The 16,466-nt window shown below is 46.6% G+C and overlaps 1 protein-coding gene across 2 annotated transcripts; it reads right to left on the bottom strand.

Moving 5' to 3' along the window:
* Positions 1–6,250: 6,250 nt before the first annotated feature.
* LOC311326157 (cystathionine gamma-lyase-like) lies at positions 6,251–16,073 on the bottom strand. 2 transcript variants are annotated; one of them, XM_084459009.1, is made up of 13 exons: positions 15,580–16,073; positions 14,817–14,898; positions 14,414–14,509; positions 14,219–14,328; positions 13,821–13,955; positions 13,610–13,667; positions 13,376–13,453; positions 12,908–13,060; positions 11,403–11,524; positions 10,779–10,831; positions 10,237–10,375; positions 7,638–7,738; positions 6,251–6,713 (listed from the first exon to the last, which is right to left on the bottom strand). In XM_084459009.1, exons 1-12 carry the CDS (start codon positions 16,045–16,047, stop codon positions 7,721–7,723), a joined length of 1,512 nt encoding a protein of 503 aa, XP_084315135.1. In that variant the 5' UTR covers positions 16,048–16,073; the 3' UTR covers positions 6,251–6,713; positions 7,638–7,720. The 2 variants fall into 2 exon arrangements, with proteins under 2 accessions (XP_084315135.1, XP_084315134.1); XM_084459008.1 differs by having other exon boundaries at positions 7,665–7,738.
* Positions 16,074–16,466: the final 393 nt, after the last annotated feature.

Raw genomic sequence — 16,466 nt, 5'->3', positions numbered from 1 at the left:
AATTAAAAACTAAATCTAAGAGGCTATATAAAGTGCTGATGCACATCAAGTGAATAGTCTTGGCTTCACAGCTGTTATGGGAGTGAGTCGCTGGAACAGAAAGGCTTCCTACTGTAAGATGCTTCCAGGTGAGCGATGCCTGAGATTACTGTAACTGCAAACGCTCAGTAAAACCGCCAAACACAATGGAACAAAACACCTGCGATCTCCTGATACCAGGAACCAGGGGTCGGGGTGAATTGTGGGAAATGCGCAGCCATCTTTGTTCTAATTGCAGCGTTTGAGAGGAATTTCTCAGCCACATCCAACTGCTCGTCCTCTGAAGGATTGTCATATGTGCTGTTTTATAGGAAATCCATCGCCCTGTGACAAGCAGGCCAGCTTTGCTTTGGCAGTGTTTCATAAGTAAAGATTATTTGGTGGCTGCTTTTCAAAAAGGCCCAGGTAACCTTAGAGCAAGGAGGTTGGATGTTATTACCAGCTGGTACCCTGATACCCTTGAACATCCTGGTCATGGAATTCATGCGCGTCTACCGGCGCTGACCTCGCAGGGAGCGAGTGGGTCACAGCAGCTGACAGTGATGTCTCATACCGCACCGTGTACCCTCTCTTCAGATGACCCCGCGACCCAGGAACCTCTCTTCAGATGACCCCGCGACCCAGGAACCTCTCTTCAGATGACCCCGTCACCCAGGAACAGAGGAAATGCATCTGGTTCGGTTGAGAGCCTCTGTGTGTGCCTCATATCCACGTCAGAGAAAGCATAGAAAAAATACGTCACTGGAACCAACAAGGAAAAATCTTCACTAGTTGAGTACTGTACCAGAACATAATGAGTACTGTACCAGAACATAATGTTCTGAGGGTGGGGGGTCGCTCCATTTTCCCACAGCAACAATCGCATTAAGACCAAAACAGGACGGACCCATTTTGTTGGGGAGCTTTTTCAATGGAGAGATACATCAGACTGATGGTCCAGGTTATGGAAGAAGAGCCTTCTCCTTTAAGGAAACATCATCACAACGTGATTGCTTCCCTATAGGGTTTAATGTTGGTTATTTCTGTATTCAGGACAGAGTGTGTCTGTTCAACAGTGTACCAGCTCTACGTTCATTAAGGTGTGGTAATAGTGTATTGCTGTTAATATGTACTGTACTGTAGGACTAATACCGTACTAATAGAGTACTAATAGAGTACTAATAGAGAACTTCATGAACTGTGACCATGTTCGTTCTTTCAGGTTGATTAAACCCACGGTTCCCAAGCAGCACTAAAGCCTGGCGGTGAACACACTATGAAATAATTCAGAACTGTACTCTTATTTGCATAATTTATAGAGTACAAGAGTACAAGCATCTTACATCACCACTCATTGTCATTATTCCACGCTTTGCTCTCAAACACTCATTATTTTATGGTGAAATGTTCTCCCACCACTTGGTGCATGGTTCTACATTTCCATTGTGAAGCACTAAGGAACGTCATCACAGTCAGCGGCGGATGGGTTGTCTTGTGTTGATGGAGGTGAGAGTGGGGTGGGAGGGGACCAGGGGGTCCGGGGGGAGGTGCTCTGAGGGCAGAACAATACCTCCTCCTGGGATGTGATGGATGAATGTCTCTATTGTCTGTTATATGTCTGTTAAGTGTTTGTTATGTGTTTGTTATATATGTTGTTGTACACTGCTGTTGACTATTCGCCACTGTGTTTGTGGGAGACTGGGCCCCTACTAAGAGCTTTAAATAGCTTCCTTGGGGTGACCCTTTCATACATCCATGTACATAAAGTATGCTCCATGATGATGTATGAATAAACCAAACCCTGACCCTGAATGGCCAGCCTGCCTGCAGGGGGGGATCTAAAATAACATCCCCCTTTCAATCTGCAGAGTGAATGCAAATATCTTGGCGATTTCCAAACACTCATAACCTGTCAGATATAAACATTTTATTATTTATGACCATGTTTGCCATGTGCCATGGTTATTGGTTCAGGGAAATTGAGTGATTATCCAAGAACAGTGAGTATATTGATTAGTTTCAGAAAGGAATTTCACATTATATAATAAAGAATGAGTGAAATAATTCTAAACAGGCCATTTCTGCTTGATTTACTTCAACGCACCTATGCCCATACAAAATGTGTTGATTAAGCAATAAACCACGAGAGGCCGTGTGTTATAGTGATTTTATAACATCTAGGGAGAGTTGTTAGATGATGAAGTGAAGCGGAGTGCCTCAAACCCCCCTAGCTGTTATAAAATCACTATAACACACGGCCTCGAGTGGTTTATTGCTTTTATACAACGGTTACTACATCTATTAGTGTAGTTGTTACACACAGCAATGTAAAATATTAAGATTTATTCAAAACGAAGCATGCATTGGATCAAATGGGAGGCGCATTAATACTGAAAATGGAATGATATGCGGTCCCAGGTGTGTGTTACAATGTATTTTAACACGGCTTCTAACCAATCAGAATCAAGAACCAGAACTAACCGTTGTATAATAATGTATTTACCTCATGTGAAGTAATTGATCATTTTAATAGCAAACTTAGGGCGACTGTTGGTGACTTTTCTCCAGTTACATAAAAAAAAGTTTGAAGATGACCATTCTTTTTTAGACCATATTAGGAAAAAAATATGGGCCTCAGTGTGAATGACTTGCAAGGTAAGCAAGAATAGGCCAGACAGTCAATCTCTATAAAACCAAGCCATTAAAAAGATGTCTACTGCCAGTCCTCCCTTGCCATCCCTCTGAGTGAAATCAAGTGTGAGATTAGAATACATTAGTGTTCACAGTCCCTCTGCACACCGCCCGACAGGGCTGACATTCTAGCCTGCCACACTGCTGAGATGGTGAAATGGATATGACAGCTAATAAAAATCACATCAACAAGACAGCCATTATCAGTGAGCAATTCCATTATCAGATCCTGCATGGTGTGTGCGCGATGCTTGAAAGGTCAGTCATTATGCTGTCATGTCTCCAGCCACTTGACTTGGTTCTGCTGACCTCTCACCTCCCAAAACACCACTCAGCCAATCAGAGATCAATTAGGTGACCTCACACACCAATCAGCGCAAGTGTGAGATATCTACCGGCCAATCAGGATCCAATCAGTTTAGCTTTTGCCTAAAGAGCCAACAGGTCCGTGGATGATGCAGTAAACAGGCCCTACACTTCATCCTGCAGCACCTGCACTCTGCAGGAAGCTACGCCAGCATCCTGTTTGTGGCTCCGCCTTTAATATCCTCCCAGCTCAGCTGGAGGACGAGCTCTCCCAGGTGCACACACCTGACTCCACCTGCAGGTGGATCACCCACTTCCTCTTTGACAGGAAGCAGCACATAAAGCTGAGGAAACACATCTCTCGACTCCCAGACCATCAGAACCGGTTCCTCTCAAGGCTGCGTCTTTTCCCCTCTCCTCTTCTCCCTGAACACGGACAGCTGCACCTCCAGACACCAGTCAGTCAAGCTCCTGAGGTTTACTGACCACACCACGCTCATTTGGAGATTGACCATCCTGTGTCATGAAATATGAAATTCCATGTCCCTTTAACATCAAAATGCCTGCAAATAATTCATTCAAAAGCATAACTAGATGGTAGTTTACCTACATAACCAGCATAGTAGATTATTCCTTTTCATGTTCTTGAAGTGGATCTTCTCGCATTTTTCCAAACAAGACCATCTTGGGTCTGCAACTCTTTATACAGTCCTGCAAGAAAGGGGACAGTCTACAAACGTACACTCAAAACATCCTTTCATGTCTTATCTTGAATCGGCTTCACTTCAGCAACACAATTCATCATTCAAGATACGATCTAGGGAGGAGGGTAGCAGCCTATACCGTATATCTAGTGATAGATTGGATCTCCAGATCATGAGACAGAACAAATCAAACATTGCTTTGGGAAATGCAGTTCAAAGCTTAGCTAGAGTATGTCCCTGTACATCGCCTACCACGATTGAAACTGATCTGGTATCTGTTGAAACCTATAGCACGTAAATGGGCGACAAATTAAAGGAAACCCCAACATAAACGGTCTTAGTACGGTTATAGGCTGCTTGAACAGCTTCAGTGCATCTCGGCATTAATTCAACAAGTCTCTGGAACTCAACCAGAGGTATGTGTACGGTACACCATTCTTCCAAAAGATATTCCCTTATTTGCTGTATTGATGCCCAGGACTGGTATATGTCTGTGTGTGTGTGTGAGCGTGAGTGTGCCTGGGTCCAGGTAGAGGCAGGGGTCGGGGGTAGAGTGGGGGTGGGAAAAGGATACGGACCCGGGTTGAGATCTGGTGACTGTGAAGGCCATAATGATTCACATCATGTTCATACTCATCAAGCCATTCAGTGACCCCTCCTCGTGCCCTGTGGAAGAGACCACTCCCATAAAGATAGAAACGTTTCATCACAGGATAAAGGTCAACTGGAAGAATATCGTTGACATTGATTTGCAGTGACCTCTAGGGTACAAGTGGACCCAAACCATTCCAGGAAAATGCTGTCATAAATAAATTCAAATTAGTGTATTCTCTGCTGAAGACATTGTCATAGGAAATCTACACTGTGAATCCTGTCTTATAAAGTGAGGACTCTGTTTATTGCCCCCAGGTCTAAACCTGCTTTATGTCAGGAGACCTCACCAGGGGTCACCTCCTCCCAGCTAGACCTCCCCAGGGGTCCCCTCCTCCCAGCTAGACCTCACCAGGGGTCCCCTCCTCCCAGCTAGACCTCCCCAGGGGTCCCCTCCTCCCAGCTAGACCTCACCAGGGGTCCCCTCCTCCCAGCTAGACCTCCCCAGGGGTCCCCTCCTCCCAGCTAGACCTCCCCAGGGGTCCCCTCCTCCCAGCTAGACCTCCCCAGGGGTCCCTCCTCCCAGCTAGACCTCCCCAGGGGTCCCTCCTCCCAGCTAGACCTCCCCAGGGGCCCCCTCCTCCCAGCTAGACCTCCCCAGGGGTCCCTCCTCCCAGCTAGACCTCCCCAGGGGTCCCCTCCTCCCAGCTAGACCTCCCCAGGGGTCCCCTCCTCCCAGCTAGACCTCCCCAGGGGTCCCCTCCTCCCAGCTAGACCTCCCCAGGGGTCACCTCCTCCCAGCTAGACCTCCCCAGGGGTCCCCTCCTCCCAGCCATCTCTGATCTCTGTAAATGTTCACTTCAGCTGCTGACCCTCAGACCTAGCCTTCTCACTGATGATTGGCTAGTGAAGTATTTGCATATGCGTGTATGGTTTCAACCAGTGTTTATAATGCTCTGTTTCTATGAGAATCACTGCTCTAGGTGGTTTTCCCTTCTCTGCGAGTTCGACTTTGCAAACTCGTAAACTATCTGGAATAAAAGTAACCAGCTTGGACTTGCAAAGATGAACCTTGTCATTCTCGACTACTTTTTTCTTAATTATTAGATTAAATCTATAACAATGCCCCCCCACAGCATAATGTAGCCAACGGCCCATAGATCTAAATGCAGATGTCACTTTAGTCAGTGTTCCTACTGAAACACTGGCCAGTTGAGCCGTCTCCATGACTGAAGCTCCCGTCAGTTGGGTGTTGAGGGTTTTTGGGCAGGGTGCAGATGGGTGTGGAGGGTTTTTGGGCGGGGTGCAGATCCATCATAGTGGCGCAGCTGGTGAGGCAGACGCTGTCTGATCCTCAGAGCTTCAGAGTTGCCAGGAAAATGATCATTTCAAATAAACTCTTACCTCAGGCCACTGATAAATCTTCTTCCTGTAGCATCAACGCATCACTTCCTCTGACCTCCATTTCTTTACAATTGCATCCGTTTAACTTTACCAAAGTGTCATCTTTCGTAAAAGTTGTAATTAATTTTAGAACATTTTACTTCAAAACAATGAAAAAATGTAGTGGAGCTGCTAGTATAGCTTCTCAGTGAGAATATTCCACTCCACAGCCTCGAAAGATATCTACAATCCATTACATGGAGGTGTCAGGAAATTAAAAACACTTCGGATATTAGTCATGTGACCTGAACCAAAATCCTCAAATCTCCACGCAGAAGTGTTATTGATGTATTCATTAGGACTCAACTGCCTTATTACATCCATCTCTAACTACCTGCCAACTCCCTGTGCTCACACTTGCCTCAGTCACACCAAATTGCACATTGACTGGTTGGCATATTGACTTACCGTGGTTACTGGTGGTGAAATCACTATTAAAAAGGGATTTCCCCTTTTTTCTCACCGGATTGCTGAGGAAATAAAGTAAGCAGACATGCTACTGCAAACTGATTTTAATGGACACCGATGACAATGTTTAAAAGTGGTCTCTTCCAAGTGAGGCTTTTAACTTGAAACAGAATGCTATGTCAGCAGAGAAACCGTATGCTATGTGTTTGACTACAATGTAAACAGAGCGAGCGGTAAGAGGGGTTCTCCTGTAAGTAAAACAAGAGATTCCTGGGAACTTGAGTTCACGAGCACACCGGCTGCAACTTTGTACACCGCTCACAGAAATAACTCTGCCATGGCATTAGTTTGAGTCGTTCCTTCAAAAAAACCTCTTCACACAGTTCACAAAGAGAAACCTTTAGACAAAAATGCATAGACAAGCACCCAGCCAGCGCTTCCTTGCAGACTATCATCCTCTAAGAGCCTCAGGAGATGCGATCCTTCCCTTTACTGGGCAGCTGATGGAGCAAGACAGTGAGATCATCCAATCACAGCATGGCATCTGTGTCTCTGGGGAAACAAATAAACAACAACATACCAAACTCCCTGAAATGAACGAGTGAATTAGAAATGCTGCCCCATCACATAGGAAGAGTGTCGTTTTGCTTCCCTTCAGAAACTTCCGGATACAAGCTTTGATTGAATTCACAATGTCCCTATCAAGCCCTCCAAACAAAAAAATAACAAAACACACATACACGCGAAAAAAGCTAAAGCAGCAAAAGATAAATAAAAGGTTGTAATGAAGTCCAACATGTGCTCCTGATAAAATATGCATTAGATAATAATAATACAAAATAATAGGGGTAATAATTAAGAAAGCATGAACCTTTAACAGCTGGGCTGCGTTCCGAATCGCATACTACCCTACTATATAGTATGCCAAAACAGGATGTAGTATGTCCCAATACATAGTATGCCACATGCAGTTTGGCAAAAATACCAGGATGTCCTATTCTGACCCACAATCCTGTGCGCAGCAGAAACGTGCGTCACATGTGCGAGTCGTGACAGATGTAGACGAATTGTCACGTTATTGACAGCGACGGATGTGGGCAAATTTCAAGGCGCAATGTTATGACAAGGTAGTATGTCCCAATTGGATGCCTACTGCTTGCAAAGTATGTACTTTCTAATGGCAGCTGTAGTAGGTACTGGTAGTAAGTAGTAGAAGTATGCGATTCGGAAGGCAGCCCAGGTTGCTCCCTGATGGATGCATCCATACTTGTGCGTTGCATTGACAGTCCCCCTCGCCCCCCCTCGCCCCCTCTCGCCCTCCCTCACAGTCCCACCCCTCCCTCACCCTCCCTCAGCCTCCCTCACTCACCCCCCTCACCCTCTCATCCCCCCTCACTCACCCCCCCTCACCCTCTCATCCCCCCTCCCTCACCCTCCCTCCCTCCCCCCCCCTCGCCCTCCCTCACCCCCCCTCACCCTCCCTCGCCATGGTTGGATCCCCACCAGGAGGCCCCGCTTCAGCCCTCCTTCAGAACAGGTCCTGCGACGTTCAGATCACCTCAGTTCTTCTTTGGATGCTGCGCAAAGAAAACAAGCAGAAGAAAAAACAAACAACCAATTAAATCAGAGCTCAGATTCATCCACAACCAGGAGACGGGGTCGCGACCCCACCTAGATGTGCTTCCTCCGAAACGCCGCGCTTCCTCTAAAACGAGAGAGCAACGTCCTGGAATGGGAGCCAAACAGGCCCAATCATCATTACCATCATTTCTCCTCGCGTCACCATGGAGATGATGAGACGACGGGGCGCGGCCTGTGCTGGCGTTTTGGCGGCGTGCCAGCAAGACTGAGGAGGTCAAACGGAGGGCTGCCATCACGGAGGGAAGGCCTTGATAAAATCCCCAGGAAGCATATTTAGCAATAAAAAACCTTAATGGCAGTTAACCTCTCTCAGTTTGTAATGATTAACCTCATCCCTCTCTTCGTTAGGGAGGGACCGTATAAAGCCTCAACGCGGGGCGGCGCGGGACTGGAAACCTAACGTTATCTACGGTCTGACCTGACGTCACCGCCTATTAAACACTACATCCTTCAGAGACCCATTCCCAGGCCTGTGGATGCTTATTGGACATATCCGTCTCCATTTCATCTCTATTCGTTACAGATGGGCAGCGCTGTGGGCCAGATGCATTATGGGTCCTGTGGAGAGGAGCGGAGAGGAGGGCCAGGTGGCAGCAGCTCAGAGAGGCTTGGCCGACGCGCCGGGTACGCAGAGCGAGAGGGCGTGAGGAGATAACGGATCCAAAGGGTCATCCATCACTTCTCAAATCTGGACCGGAGGCAGACGCCGCAAGGACAGAGAGATCTGGGATAAAAACGGAAGTGGTTCCTGCCAGTGATGCCCGGGGGGGTGGAGATGGAGGACACAGACAGTTAGTCTCCGCAAACAAAACACGCAGCCAACTGCTGGTACTGCCCAATTACACAACTGGCATGGGTAGTGAAGAGAGAGTGTTCACAAGGTGGCCCCCAGCGTGTCTGGATGTGGGTGGGGCCACGCGCGGCAACGTGATATTCCTGAGGAGGCGCAAAGGGAAAAGCAGGTGGAGGAAGGGGGGGGGGGGGGTTGACCTACATTACACATCATGCTCTAGGGCATGGGTTCCCAAACTCCACCAATGTGGGCCTCCCCTCTGAAAACACTGACACACCCGCGCCCCCTCAACCCCCCAAATATGTCAATTTTGCAAGGCAGCGTTATCTAGCCTATAACATTACACAGCTAAGTTAGCTCGGTGGCACCTGCTGCTAGTTAACGTTATGACGTTTTCACACAATACATTCATGCCTGCGGGGGGAGGCTCTCTCTGCACTATCCACAAATTTAGTATACATCTCTCCCATTATTTAGATTTTCTGACCTTTAAAATCACATTTCATTCATAAAAACCAGACATTTTAAAAATAAAAAACATGTTTTTCCTTTTTTTTTTTCTATCCCTCCGCGCCTCTCCTGAATTTCTTTGGGGCCCCCCAGGGGAGGCCGGCCTCACAGTTTGGGAGTGCCTGCTCTAGGGTGTCAGATCTCCAGGCTTGGTCTGATATTGAGAGCTGAGAGCAGAGACAAACAGAGCCTGGACTTTCTGAACACTCTGACACACTTTTTTTTCTTTTTTCGTTTTGTTGTTTTTTGTTTTGTTTTGTTTTCATGAATGTTCCATGAGGAGGAGAGAAGCTGTTCTTTCACTGAATTAACTAGGAGATCAAATGACCTTCGGGTCAACCGGTTCTACTGACAGAGGTTATTGTTTGTTTTGTATTTACATAATGTGTTTTGAGTTGGGTTGAATAAATATTTGTGAGAGAATACCCAGAAGGGGCTTGACTAGCAGGATATCTGATACAAGCCTATGAATATATATAACCTTCAGTTCACTAAGGTACACAACCTTGGGTGTATTTACACTTTGGTCAAAGATTATCTAGCAAATTGCTTAGTGACTAAATCGTGGAGCTTAAGTTATACAGAGAAAGTGTTCATGAAAAGAAATAATCTCTTGTTCATGTGAACCAGTAGCTTGGAGGACCACGCTCATTCTAGGAACTCTGTTTCCGTAGTAACGACAGGTGCACAGGGCTGCGTTCAAACTCAGCGAACGTTCGCCGCAAACATCTTTTCTCCAAACGGTCACATTTGAACGGCTTTTAATTCATGTTCCAACTAGTTCGCATAAACGCAACAATCCCCATCTGGGAGCACATCTCCAGTAAGCCTGGGTCCATTGTGATCCTCGTTCTGTTACTGGCGAACTACCTCTCCAGACTGTTAGCTTCTGTTAGCAAACGTTTGCGGCGAACACAAAGCTAACGGAAAATAGTTTGCCAACGTTCGCAAACGTTCGCTATGTTCGCTGAATTTGAACGCACCCCAGGTGTCATGTGACAAGCTTCTTCTCTAGGGACCATAACAGCTCATTCTACCCAGCTGGTCAGAAAGCTAGTCCTGCATTGGACATGAACTGTGTTTCCGTGGTAACGCCAGGTGCCCAGGTGTCGGTGGTGAGGGCGGACGTACGGCTGCGGCCAGGGCTTGTTCCAGGTCGGCCACGATGTCCTGCTCGTCCTCCAGACCCACAGACAGACGGATCATGGTGTCGCTGATCCCCAGGACGGCTCTCTCCTTCTCCTGGACCGAGGCGTGGGTCATGATCGCCCTGGAACACGAACACACACCTCTCTGTTTAACATGTCTGTCAGCGGTAAAAAAGTGTGTTTGTTCGGTGAAACCATTTTTGAAAGTCTCTTGGTGACATATTTGTGGAAGAATGGTTTGTTATGAAGTGAATCGGTTAAAGGAATGTCTTGAGAATGTGCTTTCAAAACCTCCTGATCAATGTGAGACTAGGATGTTGTTTCCTCTTAATCACTGCTGCCCCCTTGTGGGGGCATGACAAACTACAGCGCAGAATTACAAGAGAAATGTGTCACACCCCCCCTGTGCTATTGGTCAAGTTCTGCTTGGTGAGGAAAGATGGGTGAATCTTTAAATTTTGTGGCGATATAATCTTTGTTGTTTATCTGTAGTGGGTTATCTCCTGTTGTGTTTCGAGTACTTACGGATGCTCTGCCAAACTTTCATATCCCCCTAGGCTCTCGGCGAGGGAAAACAGCTGGAAATGAAACAGAAAACATTTAAAAATGTCAATCTATGACTGTGTTGTGATGACATTCATACATTATAAAAGATTTATCAAACTGCCAGAGGCTCAGCAGCTCGGTGCCGTGACTTCACAATCAAACCACTAGAGGGCAGCAGGGGCACGGAGGAATGTCTCAGACTGAGGGCATTAAGGTGAGGGGTGTGAGGGCATTAAGGTGAGGGGTGTGAGGGCATTAAGGTGAGGTGTGTGTGAAGAGAGAAGTTCTTGGACTCAAAATATCATCTCCACCCACTTGCTTGTCTGCACTTCCTCAAAATTAATGTCTTCCCATCATGCATTTCAGCATAAACACTTTCAGAAGACTGACTAAACACGAGACCACATTTCCTTAATGAACTGACATGACACCCAATAGTTTATATATTCGATGCACAGTTGGCAAAATACTGCATCTTTCTCAGTAGTGGAGCACTAAACCTAGTCGTCCTCCACCCAACGTCACATAAACAGATCACCAAACAATGACCGTTATCCCAGTCTCATAACAAAATATCCCTGGAGGCCTCCGGGCTAAATTCACCTTGAGGTTACTGAGGAAGGTGGTGGCGTTCTCCAGCTCGCCCTTGATGTAGAAGGTGATCATGCCTGGGCAGCCGGTGCACTGCCTCTTGGTCAGCTCGTGCTGAGGATGTGAGGGCAGCCCTACACAGGGGGTCAGAACGAGCAGAAACAAACACTCAGTCAACTGTTCAATTCATCCGCTCACTCCCCCGACTACAGCTCAACTGACCGTTTGATGAGATGTACTGTTGACAATGTGTGGATGTCACAGAACGTCCTCCAGTTAAACCAGGACACAAATGGAATATTGATCATTGGTGAAAACGGTGAACGAGAGAGACTGTCGGTGCACTTAAAACAAGGTCAAGGTCAACTTTATTTATAAAGCACGTTTAAAATCAACCGAAGTTGCACCAAAGTGCTGTACAATATATAAAATAAACTAAAACAAAAAACAGAATAAAGTGCACATAATCACAGAACAATAAAAGGACAGGACACAAAACAGGACAGGGGATGTAGGCTATCAGGCCTCAAAAGCCAGTAAAAACAAGTGCGTTTTAAGATGAGACTTAAAGAGCCCTAGGTTCTGTGCGTGTCTAATGTGTGTAAACACTGTCAATGAATACGAAATGCCACTCCAGAAACATAGATGTCACGCTGGACTCTGATCTTAGCTTTGAGACCCATATAAAGAACGTGACAAGGACCTACTTTTATCACCTAAGAAACATCGCTAAGGTGAAACCTTTCCTCTCTCAGACTGTTACTGAAAGACCAATACATGCTTTTACTACTAGCAGGTTGGACTACTGTAACACAATTTGGTCCACTCATGTCGCTTCCCGGATTGACTACTGCAATCCCCTTCTCACCGGTCTCCCCATCAGACTGCTTGACAGACTCCAAATCATCCAGAACTCATCCGGGTCACTACACACACCAAGTCACCCGTCAAATGAACCCCATTCAGCAGTACCGGATTGACTACAAACCCTCCATAACCTCCCTCTTCCAACTCCTTCCTGCTCCCCGTGTTCCTCCTCAGCTGGTGTCCTGCCCCCCCTCACGCCTCAGCACCATGGGGGGCCCTCAGCTGCCCCGCCCCCAGACTCTGGAACTCTCCCCCCCCCCCCTCACGCCTCAGCACCATGGGGGGCCTTCGAACACGTCTCGTCGCCACGTCAGTCTAGCTGATTCCTTGGCTGCTTGCAGGTATATTTAGGGCCCGAGCACTTTACCGGGAAACGACAATATTCGTTTAGATAATTAGGATTCTAGAGGCAGGCTGTCTTTGGTGAAGACCATGACATCGGTCATCGGTCATCTTTGAACCTCTCCCTACGTAGGGCCTCTGTTTTGGAGCCACGACCAGATGTTGCCACGATCAGTAATCTTTCATCTGGGACGACCCAAAATCACACATTCTATAGGAGGCTTTAGAGGAAATCTTGAGTTACATGAAAAAACCGAGCAAACAGGTTTACTATTCACAACAGAACCTCCCTCTCCGCCCTCTCTCACCTGGGAAGATGACTGAAGCCACGCGGTGGTCTGCCTCCAGGAACTTGGCCACGGCCATGGCGTTGTGGAAGTGCTGTCTCATGCGGAGGTGCAGGGTCTTCAGGCCGCGGTTACACAGGTAGCAGTCGAAGGGAGACGGTACGGCTCCGATGGCTAGGAGGGGACACATCACACTCAATATGATGTTCTGTACAAAACAGTACAACTTTACTGATCCCAAGAAGTGTAATCAAGATGGAGAAACCCGTTCTGAATCGGCCCTTATAAAAACCACACGAGGACCCCTTTATCAACAGTTAATAACTGATTGAAAGCTCCCTTCGCATGTTCAGGTGTTTGATGAGTAGAAAGTGACAGCACAGTTGAGTAAGCTCTCCGCCAACACACCAATAAGCACACGGCGGCCATTTTGTTTGTCTTTTTACTTCAATTTCTCATATGAGTCATACTGGTAAGCTGCTTGCTCACCATTCTGTAGAAACTTGAGTCGCTCGTAAAGATCCTCCCTGTTCATGGAAACCAAGCCCATTACGACATCACTGTGTCCTGTCAACCAGAACAGAAAGACTCGTCATATTTCAGCATTCTTTATTAAAGCTTTTAATCCTCTTGATAGGAAAAAAAAACCCAGATGAAAGTTCTCTAACAGAGCAGTATCACACACTGTGTTCTTTTACCTAAGATTCATGTACTTTTACCTACCATTCATGTACTTGGTAGCTGAGTACATGCAGATGTCAGCACCCAGAGCCAGGGGGCGCTAGAGAGTAAAGAGAAAATTACTGGGAGTAGATTTAAGTGATTCAATGGATTGCTTCCACACACACACACACACACACGCACAGGCATGCGAATCAGCAAACAATTATCTGTGTTTCAGACTCAAGTGTATGTGCTGTGTACTAAGCCGTACCTGGAAGTATGCGGACATGAAGGTGTTGTCCACCACCACCACGATGTCCTGGTTATAGTCGTGGCACACGTCGGCACAGGCTGTAATGTCCACCACCTTCATAGTGGGGTTGGTTGGCGTCTCAAGCCACACCATCTACATCAAGAGGAACACCGTATATCATTATAGTTACATGAAAAGTTCAGTGTATGGTTAAATATTTATTCCACAGAGGTTTCAAGGCAAGGTGGGGTTGCATAATATTGGCTCTGGTTCAAAACTGCATTTTACTGACATGCAAGTGAAGCAACATGATTCCTGGCACAAGGCCGATCCGAGCCAATCAAAAGCTGCGAGCCACTTGACAAACCCTTTTCAGGAATTGAGATTTGCTAAAGTAGTAATTTAATTCAACTCACCTTGGTGTTGGGTTTCAGAGCAGCCTGGAGCAGCTCGATTTGAGTGAAATCGGCAAAGGAGACGTCTAAGCCAATTTCTCCTACAATCTTTCTGAAGTAACGGTTGGTACCTGTAGATGAACACAGACTACATGAACCATCTTTCATATCCAACTTTCTTCTCAAATAATGTTACACATTTTGGCAGTTTCTTACCCCCGTAGACATCGTTCATGCACACGATCCCGTCTCCAGCTTTAAACATGTGAGTGATGGTTGTCGTCGCCGCCAGCCCAGATGCTAGAGCAACACCTGTAGCAAACGTCATGATAATGTTGTCACAATGTTCACAGACAGACTAGCAAATGTCATGATAATGTTGTCACAATGTTCACAGACAGACTAGCAAACGTCATGATAATGTTGTCACAATGGTCACAGACAGACTAACAAGATCTGTGACACTGTAGCCTACGTCCAAACATTGGTGCAAGTGACCGTGTAAAAAAGCTCTACGAAATATTACACTGGTCAGAGCTCTAGGCCAGCTTAACACTTAACACTTACTGTACTAAACATAGTACTTAAAACTTACAGTAACATAGTACTTAGCACTTACAGTACTTGGCTCCATCCACGGCAGCCACTGCCTTCTCCAGACAGTTCCTAGTTGGGTTTCCACTCCGACTGTACTCAAAACCCTGATGAAAACAAACAAAACATGATTGCCTTGCTTACAGTAACAACTGTAACGAAATGATTTAGAAACACGTCGCCACGTTAAGAGTGAACGTGTCAGGAAACATGTTTAAATACATGAAAGCATAATCAATTGTTTCAGTTTTCAGACCTCCAAAGGCCAGGGAGTAGTTTTGAACTACAGTAAAAGTATTATGCAATTTAGATGTCTCCTTTTAATGAGCAAAGTCAATGACACATTAATTCTGAAATGTTGGATATAAGTCGTGGTGTAGTGGAGGGTAGGCTATAAATTATGGCCATTTCTTTATCCATGGATCCACAGTATAATAATAATAATAATAAATAAATAAATAAATAAAGTTAAATTGTAACATTGTGTTACAGTGTAGATACCCACTTCTGTAGTCAGAGTATATCCACTTCTGTCTACTCACCACTACGCTCCTGTCTGTATTCATCTAACCCCACATTTTGTTTTGGCCCACTGCCACTGACACCTCGGGTCGCAGAAACATCCATACAGGTTCTTCACTAGCATGTAACTACAGGCTGACAGCCTACAGCCCCAAGTCCTTACACCTCCTGTTAAACAGCCCAAACTCCTCACACCTCCTGTTAAACAGCCCGTTACCTTCAATCAACTGAACTCCCATGGCCACCTGACACCGCAGGCTACTTACAGCATGCTTCCCCGGTCCATACTGCTTAAACGTAGTAGACAGGGATATTGGTGGCACCACGGCCATAGATGTCCACTGCTCTGGTTCTTGTCCAACGTGGATCGCATCTGTCGCGAATGATTTGAATGACTTCAGGAACCCGGCCGGCGCGTCGTTCTGCTCGCTCCTGTGCGTCGAGGACATGTGTCCCGGAGACGCGTCGTTCTGGTGCGTCGAGGACATGTGTCCCGGAGACGCGTCGTTCTGGTGCGTCGAGGACATGTGTCCCGGAGACGCGTCGTTCTGGTGCGTCGAGGCCATGTGTCCCGGAGACGCGTCGTTCTGGTGCGTCGAGGACATGTGTCCCGGAGACGCGTCGTTCTGCTGGTGCGTCGAGGTGTCCATGTGTCCAGGAGACGCGTCGTTCTGCTCGCTGTGTTTGGGACTTGAAGCCATGTGTTCGGGACTCTGGTCCGGTTCCCTGAGCATTCAGGATGATGGACTGGTTAAGTCACCCTAGTGTCATTTTAAGAGCGACGTGTAATACCTACATCCCCTTTGGCCCAATCACCGCATCCCTACAAGGGGGAGGCGGCACTGATTGGTGTTCCAATAGGGGCGTCCAGCTCCACGTGACCCGTGTTTGCTCGTCGGCTGCTTCTGTTTTTTCTTTCCTCGTCTCACGATGGTATGATGCAATGAAGGGTCTAGACACCAATGGGTCTCTAGACCCTTAGAGTAGTAGCTTACAAGGGTATCCGAAATGTTTGGAATGTTTTATTTAAAACTCAAATAAAAGATGAAACAGATGGCAGCTTAAAGTGGATCATGTAGCATTACTATCTGTCATACAGGATAAACATCACATACCTGTAGACTAGTGTATTTGCTGCATATATATCTAAGGC

The sequence above is a fragment of the Borostomias antarcticus genome (genome assembly GCF_949987555.1).
Source record: "Borostomias antarcticus genome assembly, chromosome: 26".
Taxonomy (NCBI): Eukaryota; Metazoa; Chordata; class Actinopteri; order Stomiiformes; family Stomiidae; genus Borostomias; species Borostomias antarcticus.
The sequence above is the reverse complement of the archived record's forward strand: the minus strand, read 5'-3'. Positions and strand labels throughout refer to the sequence as shown.